Source organism: Chiloscyllium plagiosum, unplaced genomic scaffold (genome assembly GCF_037043375.1).
Source record: "Chiloscyllium plagiosum isolate Xiang-an unplaced genomic scaffold, Cpla_swu_hap1 HiC_scaffold_1, whole genome shotgun sequence".
Lineage (NCBI taxonomy): Eukaryota > Metazoa > Chordata > Chondrichthyes > Orectolobiformes > Hemiscylliidae > Chiloscyllium > Chiloscyllium plagiosum.
Genome location: NW_028270139.1, coordinates 164,553,155 through 164,567,966, shown reverse-complemented (window position 1 = coordinate 164,567,966; position 14,812 = coordinate 164,553,155). Strand labels below are relative to the sequence as shown.

The following is a 14,812-nucleotide window of genomic DNA, read 5'->3' as shown; positions in this document are numbered from 1 at the left end:
GTGTCTGTAAAACCATCCTTACTGCCCTGTTTTAACACCATCACCTTGATGAATTGTGAACTCTCTACCTTAATTAGTTTGTACAGTTTTGGATTACTTATTACTTTGATTAGACCCTTGGCATGAGACTCTTATACCTATCATGTTACTCCAGTCATTTACACTGTCTCTAGCATCACTTTATTTTTAATTGTTTCGCAATTATCTCTCTGCCTCATTTAATCGGATTATAGATCATCCCTGCGCTTGTTATTCAGCTGTTGACATTTTACTCACACCGTCTAACACTGTTGGTTACCTGCAGAGACTTATTATTGGTCATTTCACTCACACCAGTTTTATGATCTTTTGATCTCTCTGCCTCTAATCTCTCTGCCTATAAATTGTGTCTGTGTGCTGTTCTCTCTCACTTCGTCTGACGAATGGGCTGCACTCCAAAAGCTTGTGATTTCAAATAAACCTGTTGAACTATAATGTGGTGTCATGTGACTTCTGCATTTAAGGAGCATTTAGATGTCACTTGTAGTAAAGGAACATCTTCTAATTAGGGGTGATATTAACCTGCATATAAGTTCATAATTAGGTCTTTCGGCCCCACCATTCGATCATGGCTGTAATGTTTCTCAACTCCATTCTCCTGCCTTCTTCCCTAACCCTTGATCCCCTTACCAATCAATAACCGATCTATCTCTGTCTTAAATACACACAATGACTTGGCCTCCATAGCTTTCTGTGGCAATGAGTTCCACAGATTAACCTGAAGAAACTCCTCAGTTCTAAAGGTTTGTCCCTCTATTCTGAGGCTATGCCTTCAGATCCTAGTCTCTTCTACTGATGGAAACATCTTCTCCACATCCCCTCCATCCAGGCTTCTCAGTATTCTGTAAGCTTCACTCAGATTCCCCCTCATCTTTTTCAACTCCCCAGTACCTCTCACATGACAAGACCGTCACCTCTGGGATCATTCATGTGAACCACCTCAAGACACCCTCTAATGCCAGCATATCCTTCCTTAGATAGGGGCCCAAAACTACTCTCAATATTCCATATGCTGTCTGACCAGAGTCTTATACAGCCTCAGCAGGAGATCCCAATTCTTGTATTCTGGCCCTTGCAAAATGAATGCAAACATTGCATTTGCCTTCATAACTGATAAACGACCCTTCATGGTTTTTGTGTGAAGTCACTCTTGTGCTGGTTCCCTGATCCTGAGCTTTAATTTTTCCTGTTAAAAAAAACTTACAAGGTATGAGCCAAAGAAAAACTAGTGAAAAGCAACTCTTCCGCTCTGTACTGAATTTCCATGATACCCCCAAATTCTCCAAACTATATACCCACTTGGGCTGTGTCTCATTCCAGATGTGATCTGCCCTTGTTGATTGTGCACAGCCTGAACAGCTACATAGAGTCATAAATTCATTGAGATGTACAGCACAGAAATAGACCGATCAGTCCAACTCGTCCATACTGACCGGATGTCATAGAGTCAGAGATGTACAGCATGGAAACAGACCCTTCGGTCCAACCCGTCCATGCTGACCAGATATCCCAACCAATCTAGTCCCACCTGCCAGCACCCTGCCCATATCCGTCCAAACCCTTCCTATTCATATACCCATCCAAATGCCTCTTAAATATTGCAATTGTACCAGGCTCCACCACATCCTCTTGCAGCTCATTCCATACACGTACCACCCTCTGCGTGAAAAGGTTGCCCCTTAGGTCTCTTTTATATCTTTCCCCTCTCACCCTAAACCTATGCCCTCTAGTTCTGGACTCCCCGACCCCAGGGAAAAGACTTTGTCTATTTATCCTATTTATGCCCCTCATAATTTTGTAAACCTCTATAAGGTCACCCCTCAGCCTCCGACGCTCCAGGGAAAACAGCCCCAGCTTGTTCAGCCTCTCCCTATAGCTCAGATCCTCCAACCCTGGCAACATCCTTGTAAATCTTTTCTGAAGTTCCAACCTAATCTAGTCTTGCTTGCTGGCACCCTGTCCATATCCCTCCAAACCCTTCCTATTCATATACTCAACCAAATGACTTTTAAACGTTGCAATTGTACCAGTCACCATCACTTTGGCAGCTCATTCAATACACGCACCGTCTGCGTGAAAAAGTTGCTCCTTAGGTCCCTTTTGTATCTTTCCCCTCTCACCCTAAATCTATGCCTTGTGGTTCTGGACTCCCCCACCCCAGGGAAAAGACTTTGTCTATTTATCCTATCCATGGCCCTTATGATTTCATAAACCTCTACAAGGCCACCTCTGCAGCCTCCAACGCTCCAGGGAGAACAGTTCCAGTCTATTCAGCCTCTCCCTATAGCTCAACTCCTCCAACCCTGGCAACATCCTTGTAAATCTTTTCTGAACACTTTCAAGTTTCACAACATCTTTCTGTAGGATGACAGCTTATCCAATGCCTCCTCTTGCTTCACCTTCTGACTCCCTAAAGCCTATCCAACATCCCTAAAGCACAAGTCAGAGGTATGATGGAATATTCTCTACTGGTCTGGACAAGTGCAGCTCCAACAACACTCACGAAGCTTGACACTATTCAGGACAAAGCAGCCCACTTAATTGGCACCACAGCCACCAGCTTCACCATTAACTCCCTTGATGCACAGTGGCAACAGTGTGGATGATTATTTTTAAATTTAAGTTGTAACTCTCTGGAAGCATGGTTCAATGGTTCAACCATAGGACGAAGTGATGTCCACACTCAGTTTTGACCTAGAATTGAGACTTTTACTCCTTATATAATATCCAAATCTGTAACTCCACAAGTCATAAAGACTTAAAGAAGTCTTAAAAGGGACATTAACTCCCAAGTTCAGTTTGTATAAGGGGACAGTAACTCTCAGGACCTATGTGCTAAAGTGGACAGCAACTCTAGGGCTTAGTGTGGTAAAGGGAACAATAATTCTTGGGGTTAGTGTGTTAAAAGGGTCAGTGGAGGTTGTTCACATCAGCCATAATGGTGCAACAAGCTCCAGTGATGATTGCTTACTTCCCCTTTGCAATAGGGGTAGTGCTCACACAATTGTCATAGAGTCTTAGAGATGTACAGCACTAGTATTTGGTCCAACTTGTCCATGTTGACCAGATATCTTAACCTAATCTTGTCCCATTTGCCAACCCTTGGCCCATATCCCTCTAAACCTTTCCGATTCATATACCCATCCAGATGTCTTTTAAATGTTGTAATTGTACCAGCCTCCACCTCCTCTGGCAGCTCATTCCATGCACACACCACACTCCCTTAGAACCCTTTTAAAGTTTTCCCCTCTCAACCTTAACCTATGCCATATAATTCTGGACTCCCTGACCCCAGGAAAAAGATCTTGTCTATTTATCCTATCCATGCCCCTCATGATTTTATAAACTTCTATAAAGTCACCCCTCAGCCTCCGACGCTCCAGGGAAAATAGTCCCAGCCTGTTCAGCCTCTCCCTATAGCTCAAATCCTCCAACCATGGTAACATCCTTGCAAGTCTTTTCTGAACCCTTTCAAGTTTCACAACATCTTTCCGATAGGAAGGAGACCAGAACGGCACGCAATATTCCAAAAGTGACTGAACCAATATCCTGTACAGCCACAACATGATCTCCCAGCTCCTATACTCAATGCTCTGACCAATAAAGGAAAGCATACCAAATACCTTCTTCACTATCCTATCTACCTGAGACTCCACTTTCAAGGAACTATGAACCTGCACTCAAAGGTCCCCCTGTTCAGCAACACTCCCTAGGACATTACCATTAAGTGTATAAGTCCTGCTGTGATTTGACTTTCCAAAATACAGCACCTTACATTTATCTAAATTAAACTCCATCTGCTATCCTCAGCCCATTGACCCATCTGATCAAAATCCCAGTGTACTTTGAGATAACCTTCTTTGTTGTCCACTACACCTCCACTTTTGGTGTCATCTGCGAACTTACTAACTACATCTCCTATGTTCACATCCAAATCATTTATATAAATGATGAAAAGCAGCGGACCCAGCACCGATCCATGAGGCACACCACTGGTCACAAGCCTCCAGTTTGAAAATCAACACTCCACCACCACCACCCTCTGTCTTCTACCTTTGAGCCAGTTCTGTATCCAAATGGCTAATTTTCCCTGTATTCCATGAGATCTAATTTTACTAATTAGTCTACCATGAGGAACCTTGTTGAACGCCTTACTGAAGTCCATATAGATCACTTCTGCCATTCTTCCCTCATCAATTCTCTTCATTACTTCTTCAAAAAACTCAATACAGTGAATGAATGATTTTATTGTCACTTGTATTTTACAGTAAGAATATAATGAAATAGAGTGAAAAGCTTTCATTTGTCAGCAGGATTCGGTGCCAATTTGATTAATTTAAGAATACGAAAGAAACAGAAAGGTAGAGTTTAAAGACAGTCCATCAGCCCTGAGCCAGCTCATTACCATCAACGATGCCTGCAGAGCCATTCCAGGTCCGCGCTGGGCCTACTCGAAATCTACCCTGGGCTCACTCAAGATCTACCTTGGGCCCACTCAAGATCCATGCTGGACTCACTCAAGGTCCAAGCTGGGCCTACTCGAGGTCTGCGTTAGACCTACTCAAGGTCCACGCTGGGCCCACTCAAGGTCCACGCTGGGCCTACTCAAGGTCCACACTGGGACTACTCAAGGTTCATGCTGGGCCTACTCAAGGTCCGCGCTGGGCTACTCAAGGTCCACGCTGGGCCCACATAAGGTCCACGCTGGGCCTACTCAAGGTCCATTCTGGGCCTACTCAAGGTTCACGCTGGGCCCACTCAAGGTCCACGCTGGGCCCACTCGAGATCCGCACTCGGACCGCTCAAGGTCCACGCTGGGCCCATTCGAAGTCCACACTGCGCCTACTTGAGGTCATGCTCTGCCCGCTCGAGGTCCACTCTGGCTCGCTCGAGGTCCATGCTGGGCTCACTCGAGGTCCGTGCTGGGCCCAATCAAGGTCTATGCTGGGCCCACTTGAGATTCACACTGAGTCTACTTGATGTCCATGCTGGGCTTGCTCGAAGTCCACGCTGGACCCACTCAAGGTCTATGCTATGCCCACTTGAGGTCCACATTGGGCCTACTTGAGGTCCATGCTGGGCCTGCTCGAAGTCCACACCGGGCTCACTCGAGATCTGTGCACTAGGCCCACTCAAGGTTGCACTGGGCTCTTGCCACCACTTATGCTGTCCCAGCTCAAACAAGAGAAAGAAAAACTAAAAATAAGGAAAAGGGAAGTGGTCAGAGCAGATGACCTCCGACTCAGAGCCCTACTCCGATGCCATCTTGACAGCATTGCTACCAGTAGATATGGAATGGAAGATGGCTGAGTGAGAGTTGGAAGAGAGAAAAAATATGTTTAATGGCACAGAGTTGTTGCGGTGCTGAAGAAGGCTAATCAGCCCATCGTGTGAGAGGCAAGGACAGAAATATTTGCTACAAAATAAACGTAAAAAATAAATGTAAAAAATACCCGACATCCTGAACGGCATCAAAATCTTCTCGTTGGTGTCTGGGTGCAAAATTGCCTGAAGACAGAGAAAAAGGAAAAACAGTAAAGAAGTACACTTCATTAGTCTTTTGTTATGAATAGAGGACAATACAAGATTAGATACTGTGGTGCAGTGAATTGGAAGACCACCTCATTGTATCTCAGAGCAACTGAATGTTGGCTTGTGGTCCTGGCTTTCTGTCTAACAGTTAATGTAAATCACTCCAGTGATGGGATGTCACCTTTCCTGGTTTTCAGATAGCAATTGTTATTCAACATAGATGTAAGAGTTAAAATTAGGGTGGTAGTGAACCCCATCTCCCATCATGTTTGACCAGCCTGTTGATGCACACAAATTGATTACTCAATAATAGACAGCTCAGTAGAAATATAATCTTCAAAGGAATGAAGGGAAGAAACTATACAGTTGTTTAGATAACATTCCAGATATCAGGTGGAATATAGTGTGCCAACTATGACTTTGATTCCTGGCTCATCAAGTTCTTCATTTCCAATGCGTGCTGCAGGAATAGACAATGCAAGAATTGCATGTTCTCTACAAGAGCCTAAGAGCCCCTTTTTTGCAACCGTCAAGGGCTGCCTAAGTGCCACCCTGGGTTGAGTACTTGCCATATCATCATTGATACAAGATTACAAGAGGCTCATGATATAGAATCATGGCCTTGGAAGGGGGCAGTGGCTGGGGTAGGTGGTCAGTAGTGAAGGAAGTTGTTGCAGCTAACCTAGATCAATTTTAAAGAGCATTCCCATATTGGTATTTTGATTCATTCTTGGGATCTGGGTGCAAAGTTTGGTATTTATTCCTGTTCCATTGCTGCCCCGTGCACAACTGAGTGGGTTGACCAACATTTCATTGGGTAACCAAGATTCAACATGTGAGTAGAGTCACAGAGAGCCATACAGTTCAAGGACAGCAGGGTTCCTTCACAAAAAGATATTTGTAAATCCATGGATATTTTACAACACTCTATCAGTCTTATCATCATTTTTATTTGTTCTTATTTCCACACTTTTCAAATTATTTCAAATTCCTAACTATTGTGGTGGGATCTGAGCTCATATTATTATGGATTATTAATCCAATGATGTAATGACCACTAAACACGGAAGTTCAAGTTCAGGACAGACTTCCTTTCTCAGTTGCTCACTAAAACCAAGATGATAGAAAATGCAAGTCAGTGTGATTAACCACTTCTGCAATTAGTCTAACTCAAACATGGTTCACAAAGGGTGATGCAACATGAATTAGTGTAATAAAAAGACATTGAATATTTTTACAATAATATTACATATTATACTTGTATTAAGTGGTACAATACTTCAGGAACATTTAAATAAGAAAATTTACCTGTCGAACCTTCTGTGCCTCCCAAAGCTGAAATATAATGGTAAAAGTGAGAAATTAGTGATGGAGGAAGTGGCACAGGAAACCTGAGGATCAGTTGACAATGTGATAAAGAGAACCTCAATTCTCAGTCTAAGCTGAGTTATAGAGTCATAGAGATGTACAGCATGGAAACAGACCCTTCGGAGTTGATTTACTTCAGCAGGTCAGACATGGGACAGTATGAAAGGGGGGAATTAAAACAGATGCTCCACTCCAATCACTTTACAATAATCCCTAGTGAATCCCTAGTGGGGATTGTTGTTGTGTGAAAACAGGATTCAGCTCAACTGAACATGGGTGCATGAGTTCACAGCCACACCTTTCTATCACTTAAAACATCTCAGATTGCAAGGTAATTATGTTTTAATGGCAAACCAGGTGAAGGGCTAAGGCTAATCTAGTGTATAACATCATGAGAAGAGAATAACAGAGAAGAGGATATGGGCAAGATCTCAGCAAGCTCACACTTCAAAAACCTGTAGGGTTGTTATTCTGCATTGCAAACCAGATGCCCAGCCAACTGGGCTGCCTGAGGTCACCATGAAGGTCCTATCTTCTCAACCTCACTCCTTACCTGAGATGTGGTAACCCTCAGGTTATAACTACCACTAATTCCTTCTTATCTCAGTCTTAAATGGGAAATTTACCCAAAAAATCTTATCTTGAAGCTGTAAACCCTAGTCCTAGATTCCTCCATGAAAAGAGACTTATAAAAATGTACAGGAGCAGAGTGGCGCATGTTCACTCAAAGGCAAAATACATCTCTTTACTGTTCCGGCTCAGTATTTATATTTATATCATAAAGATAACAAGCCTGCTGTTTTCAGAATCCATTCATTTCACCTTGAAAGTTGATCCTTGATCCCACCAGTATTTTCCCCATCACTCCCTTGGGTAGGCTATCAATGTTTTGAATTACTTCTCACACTTTGGGATATTCAACTTTGTGTTGTTGTTGCTAAATATGCAGTTTGATGCTCCTGTTGTCGTATGCGCATTGATCTAATACCCTGTACCCAGAGCTGGGGTTAACAGGGTAGACGGGCATCCTGTTAATGTTGATCAAAATGAAGTACATTGAAAAAAAATTAAAATCTTGCTTAATTACAGAGCCATTCCATGATCTCAAGCACCTTACAGCCATTGAAGTATACTTTGAAATAGGTTCATTATCTAAAGTATTGAACAGAACAAACAATTTGCAGGCACCAACCCCCATAAACAGTAAGCTGTTAATAACCAGGTCTTTTTTTTGCTGAAAACAATATACACTTTATCCAGAAGGTAGCTAAAAATGGAAAACTTAATAATGTATAACAACACATCCAATTTTAAAGCAGAGATTACCCTGACCAAAATAGTATCTTAACCATGCTTCAGTGCTAGGTTAAAACTTATTTTGTAAAGTAACATTGATATGTGATGACAATAGTGCCAGTATTTAGTTTCAAACAAAATCAGAATACAGAAAGAAAAAGCAAAACAAGTAACTGCAACTTTGATTTAATGCTGATTGAGAAGGAATTTTGCATCTTAATCAAAACTAACAAATACTTCAAGTTAACATTAGTTTTCCCTTTCTTTACCTTATATCACAGTCAGGGTTTTAGGCTAATATGTTTTTAAAATTACTGAATTGACCTCAGGATTTCAACATTTCAGCTTTTCAAGAAGCTGTATAAGTATCCAGTTGGAATTATTAGTAGTCCCAATAATAAAGTCAGCATGGCTTTGTGAGAGGCAGGTCATGCCTCACAAATCTTACTGAGTTCTTTGAAGAGGTGACAAGATGGGTCAACGACGGTCGAGCAGTGGATGTGGTGTGTATGGACTTCAGCAAGGCATTTGATAGGGTTCCCCATGGTAGGCTCATTCATAAAGTCAGAAGTTCGGGATACAGGGAGATTTGGCTATCTGGATTCAGAATTGGCTGGCTGACAGAGGCAGAGAGTGGTTGTAGATGGAAAGTATTCTGCCTGGAGGTCAGTGTTGAGTGGGGTCTCGCAGAGCTCTGCTCTTGGGCCTCTGCCGTTTGTAATTTTTATAAATGACTTGGATGAGGAGGTTGAGGGGTGGGTTAGTAAATTTGCAGATGACCCAAAGGTTGGAGATGTCGTCGATAGTATAGAGGGCTACTGCAGGCTGCAGCGCGACATAGACAGAATGCAGAGCTGGGATGAGAAATGGCAAATGGAGTTCAACCTGGATAAATGTGAAGTGATGCATTTTGGAAGGATGAACTCGAATGCTGAATATAGGATTAAAGACAGGATTCTTGGCAGAGTGGAGGAACAGAGGGATCTGGGTGCGCAAGTACATAGATCCCTCAAAGTTGCCACCCAAGTGGATAGGGTTGTTAAGAAAGCATACAGTGTTTTGGCTTTCATTAACAGGGGATCAAGTTTAGGAGCCGCGAAGTTTTGTTGCAGCTCTACAAGTCCCTGGTGAGACCACACTTGGAATATTGTGTCCAGTTCTGGTCACCCTACTATAGGAAAGATACAGAGGCTTTGGAGAGGGTGCAAAGAAGGTTTACCAGGATGCTGCCTGGACTGGAAGGCTTGCCTTATGAAGACAGGTTGACTAAGCTCGGACTTTTCTCTCTGGAGAGAAGGAGGAAGAGAGGAGACCTGATCGAGGTGTACAAAATAATGAGAGGAATAGATAGAGTCAATAGCCAGAGACTTTTCCCCAGTGCAAGATTGACGGGAAGTCATAGTTTTAAGATATTAGGAGGAAGGTATAAAGGAAATGTCAGAGGTAGGTTCTTTACGCAGAGAGTTGTGAATGCATGGAATGCGTTGCCAGCTGTGGTGGTGGAAGCAGAGTCATTGGGGACATTTAAGTGACTGCTGGACATGCACATGGATAGAGTGAGTTGAAGGGTGCGTAGGGTTAAGTTACTATATTTTACACGAGGATTAAATCTTGCACAACATCGTGGCCAAAGGGCCTGTTCTGTGCTGTACTTTTCTATGTTCTAATAGAACATGGCTTTGTTGGTTTTAAGATTGTAAGACATAGGAGTAGAAGTAGGCCATTTGACCCATCAAGTCCGACCTTCCATTCAACAAGATCATGGATGATCTGATAAGCTGCAACTTCACAAACAGTGAAACAAATTCTTCCCTGGCTGGTTAAACCACCAACCTTTCAGTTAATAGCTAAATACATTCAGCAAAATGAGGCAGGATTCACTACATGTGTGCAAAGTGTGCCTACCATACCATCTTAAAATTCCTTGTTCATGACCTAAATAAAATTCCCACACTACAACAATAAAGTAAGATCAGATTAATCTCAAATTCCAACAGTTTGATGCAATGAAACAGAAGGCAGACAGCCAAAGTATTAATTTAGGCAAGTTAGTCAAAGACATAATGAACCTACATGTTTATCTTTTAATTTCTCATTGCTTCCCCAGTTCCCTGCCCCACAAAATTAAAATGTGACACTCTCCCATCTGCTGCTAGTGTTCACATTACGGAAAGGTGTCCTGGCCCCAATGGTGGATTTTTGGTCACCTCTAGACTTTCAGTTTTCTCCCCCAGACCTGGTCCCATTCCTGGAGGATATCAAAAGTCCGTCTTGAACTGGGTGCCATGGTTCTGGTGAATGAGGAATTCTCAAGCCAAACTGGTATGTTAAGATAATTACTCCCTACCCCTTTCCGCAAAGACCATTCCCTCCATGACTAAAAGGTTCCCTCCTTTCCTCTGTGCTCCTTTAACCATACCTTCTGTCCCTACAAGACAAGCAAGAGCAGGAGAGATGAGCTGGAGCAACCAGCATGGGAGAGGCAGTATCTGTGATTAAAGAAACAACTCCGCACAGATTCTATCTTCTGTTCCCTCAATTAAACTATGTTGTTTTCCCACTATCTGTACTTAACAATTCTTCTGACCAGGACAGAAGTTGCTGTGAACTATGGGATGGGATGACCTTTTTTTAATTTGTCATCCTTTTATTTATTCTCAGCCTACTGCTTCCATTTCAGAGGAGAATTCACTTTAATATACTTGTGTATAGCTATGTTATAATACACTCACCAAATACATAACTAGGGGTTATGACACAAATTCAAAACTCACAAACGAAAAGGGATTTTCTACCATTCAGGCGCTATATTCACACAGGTTTGCACAGGGCTGTTGGTCATAGAGTTACAAAGATGTCACAGAGGTGTACAGCACGGAAACAGACCCTTCAGTCCAACTCTTCCATGCTGACCAGATACCCTAAGTTAATCTAGTCCTATTTGCCAGCATTTGGCCCACATCCATTTTTAAATCCTTCCTGTTCATATACCTATTCAGATGCCTTTTAAATGATAATTGTACCAGCCTCCACCACTTCAAGAGGCAAGTCATGGCCCACATCAACTTTACTCTGGTAAGACCGTTCCCTCCGTGACATAGAGATATATTTCCCTCCCCACCCCTTTCCACAAAGACCGTTCCCTCCGTGACTACCTGGTCAGGTCCACACCCCCCCAACAACCCACCCTTCCGTCCTGGCACCCTCCCCTGCCACCCCAGGAATTGCAAAACCTGCGTCCACACCCCCTCCCTCACCACCATCCAAGGCCCCAAAGGAGCCTTCCACATCCATCAAAGTTTCATCTGCACATCCACCAATGTCATTTATTGTATTCTTTGCTCCCGATGCGGTCTCCTCTACATTGGGGAGACTGGACACCTCCTAGCAGAGCACTTTAGGGAACATCTCTGGGATACCGGCATCAATCAACCCCACTGCCCCATGGCCCAACATTTCAAATGCCCCTCCCATTCTGCCGAGGACACGCAGGTCCTGTGCCTCCTCCACCACTGCTCCCTCACCACCTGACACTTGGAGGAAGAATGCCTGATCTTCCACCTTGGAACACTTCAACCCCAGGGCATCAATGTGGACTTCACCAGTTTCCTCATTTCCCCACCCCCACCTTACCCAAGTTCGAACCTTCCAGCTCAGCACCATCCCCATGACCTGTCCTACCTGCCTATCTCCCTTCCACATATCCGCTCCACCCTCCCTCTGACCTATCACCTCCATCCTCACCCCCATTCTCCTATTGTACTCTTTGCTACCATCTCCCCAGCTCCCATTTCTCTCTCCACCCTGCAGGCACCCTGCCTCTATTCCTGATGAAGGGCTTTTGCCCGAAACGTCGATTTTCCTGCTCCTCGAATGCTGTCTGACCTGCTGTGCTTTTCCAGCACCACTCTGATCTAAACCCCACATCAACTTTAGCCTCCCAACCTACTTTGATGCTCAGCAATTTTCCCACTGACAAAACAGGTCCACAGTGGATGCCCTACACTCATCCCTGGAACATCTGGATAACAAAGACACTTATGCCAGATTCCCACTCATCGACTATAGCTCCACTTTCAACACCATAATCTCCCCCAGACTAATCTTAAAACTCTGAGACCTAGATCTTAGCTCTGCCTCTGCAACTAGATTCTCAGCTTCCTGTCCCACAGACCGAAATCAGTGAAGGTAGACAACTGCACCTTCTCCACGATAACCCTCAACACTAGATACCTCCTCAAGGATGTGTTCTCAACCTTCTACTGCACTCCCTGTACACTCACGACAAATTCCGAATGAACGCTATCTACAAGTTTGCTGATGACACCACCATGGTAGGATAGATATCAAACAAAGACAATTCAAAACACAGAAGTGAGATAGAGGGCTTGGTGTTGTGGTGCAATGATAACAACCACTCTCTCAATGTTGACAAAACAAAAAAAAACTGATCATTGTCTTCAGGAAGAAAGGAGGAGAACATGTCCCCATCAAAATCAGTGGAGCTGAGGTGGAGAGGGTTAACAGCATCAAGTTCTTCGGAGTGAAAATGACTGACAACCCATCCTGGACTTCCCATGTAGATGTGACGGTCAAGTAGGCCCAACAATGCCTCTTCTTCCTCAGATGGCTTATGAAATTTGGCATGTCGATAAACATCCTCACCAAATTTTACAAATGCACCGTAGAAAACATATTTTCCAGGCGCATAATGACCTGGTACAGCAACTGCTCTGCCCAGGACTGTAAAAAACTACAGAAAGTTTCTGACTTCAAATAATGCTGATCTTCTTAATGTTGATCTTGCTTTGCGCACCTCCTGTGCAATTGCTTTGCTCTGTCTAAGCGCCCTATAATCCGTAAGCCTTGTTTGCTATGATCTGCCTATACTGCTGAAAAAACAAAACCTTTCACTGTACTTAAATCAAATCAAATCAAACTTCTGGTAGTTCATTCCATACATGCACCACACTCTGCGTGAAAAGGTTGCCCCTTAGCTCCCTTTTAAATCTTTTCCCAATCACTTTAAACCCTTGCCCTTAAATTTTGGACCCCCCTACCCTGGAGGAAAAACCTTGATGATTAATCTTTTCCATGCCCTTCATAATTTTGTAAACTTCTGTGAGGTCACCCCTCAGCATCTTTCACTCCAGGAAAAATAGCCCCACACTGGGTGGGTTACTCTTCAGAGGGTCGGTGTGGACTTGTTGGGCCGAAGGGCCTGTTTCCACACTGTTGGGAATCTAATCTATTCAGCCTCTTCCTAAAACTCAAATCCTCCAAACCTGTCAACTTGTGAATCTTATCTGAACCCTTTTAAGTTTCACAACATCTTTCCTAAGCAGGGAGATCAGAAATGAAAACAGTTCAACTGACAGGGGGTGGCACAGTGTCTCAGTGGTTAGCACTGCTGCCTCACAGCGCCAGGGACTCGGGTTTGATTCCAGCCTCGGGCGATTGTCTGCGTGGAGTTTGCACATTCTCCCCTTGTCTGCATACATTTCCTCTGGGGGCTCTGGTTTCCTCCCACAATCCAAAGATGTGCAGGTTTGGCGAATTGGCCAGACTAAATTGCCCATAATGTTCAGGGATGTGTAGGTTAGGTGCATGAGTCACGGGTAAATGTAGAGGAATGGGTTTGGGTGGGATATTCTTCGGAGGATCGGTGTGAACTTGTTGGGCTGAAGAGTCTGTTTCTACACAGTAGGGATTCTAATTCTTAAAAAAAAAGTATTTTACCCCTCTCATTTACTATGTCTGCTATTCAGTGTAATACACATAGCTTGTGTCCTTACAACATGGGAAAAAACTGCCATTGCTGATAAATATAGAACTTTATGAGAAAACTTATTATTTTTTAAACACTGAATCCCTACTTTGTGAGGTCAATTCAGTCTTTCAATAGGAAAAAAGCAGCTTGAGGAATTGACTACCCACACAAATGGATAAATTCACTGATTCTAATTCTGTAAAATACATCCTTAAAGAGGAAATGACTTCAGAATTTGTTATTCCCTAACAAGATACACACAAGCGAGGCTAAGGTAACTTAATCCCAACCAGGCTGTGAAAATGTGCTTGAAAGGGGCGGCTGTCAGAGGGGAAAGTGTAGACCAAATAAACAAACACTTGGCACTATGTCTTCATCGATGAAAAGGGTGACGTGTGCCCATTTGGCAGAAGTTTCTTTGTAAACAGGAGAGGTTGATGCCTGTTCAAAACAGCTGTGAAAGACAAGCATGCACTCACACCAATACTGGCACAGTGCAATAGTGAGAATAGGGTTAGATCAAGTAATTAGGAAAAGTGTGAACTTGTCACAAAGATCAGATTGGGGAGTTTAAAGTCCATTCCTCTAATTGCTCCTGTATCAAGGATGATCTGCACATATTAGACCTGTATTAAGTTTTGCCAATATCCAAGGATAAACCAGCACTGAAGGCAGAAGCCCATTGCTGCCCTATTTCAGCTCAAATCCATCTAGTTTTTTTCTCTTCTGAAGTTTGGAAAAAGTCATACTGGACTCAAAACGGTTAGCTCCAGTAGCCTCCCCACAGATGCTGCCAGACCTGCTCAG

General features: G+C 43.4%; 1 protein-coding gene across 2 annotated transcripts in view; it reads right to left on the bottom strand.

The window, feature by feature from the left end:
• Window positions 1-14,812, bottom strand: part of LOC122549660 (sideroflexin-5-like) — a 312,948-nt gene that overhangs the window by 191,664 nt on the left and 106,472 nt on the right. For both annotated transcript variants that reach the window (XM_087991972.1, XM_087991978.1), the window contains exons 4-5: window positions 6,880-6,906; window positions 5,493-5,547 (exon numbers count right to left, since the gene is read on the bottom strand). In XM_087991972.1, the coding sequence (XP_087848098.1) occupies window positions 5,493-5,547; window positions 6,880-6,906 (82 nt within the window). The remainder of the gene's footprint in view (window positions 1-5,492; window positions 5,548-6,879; window positions 6,907-14,812) is intronic.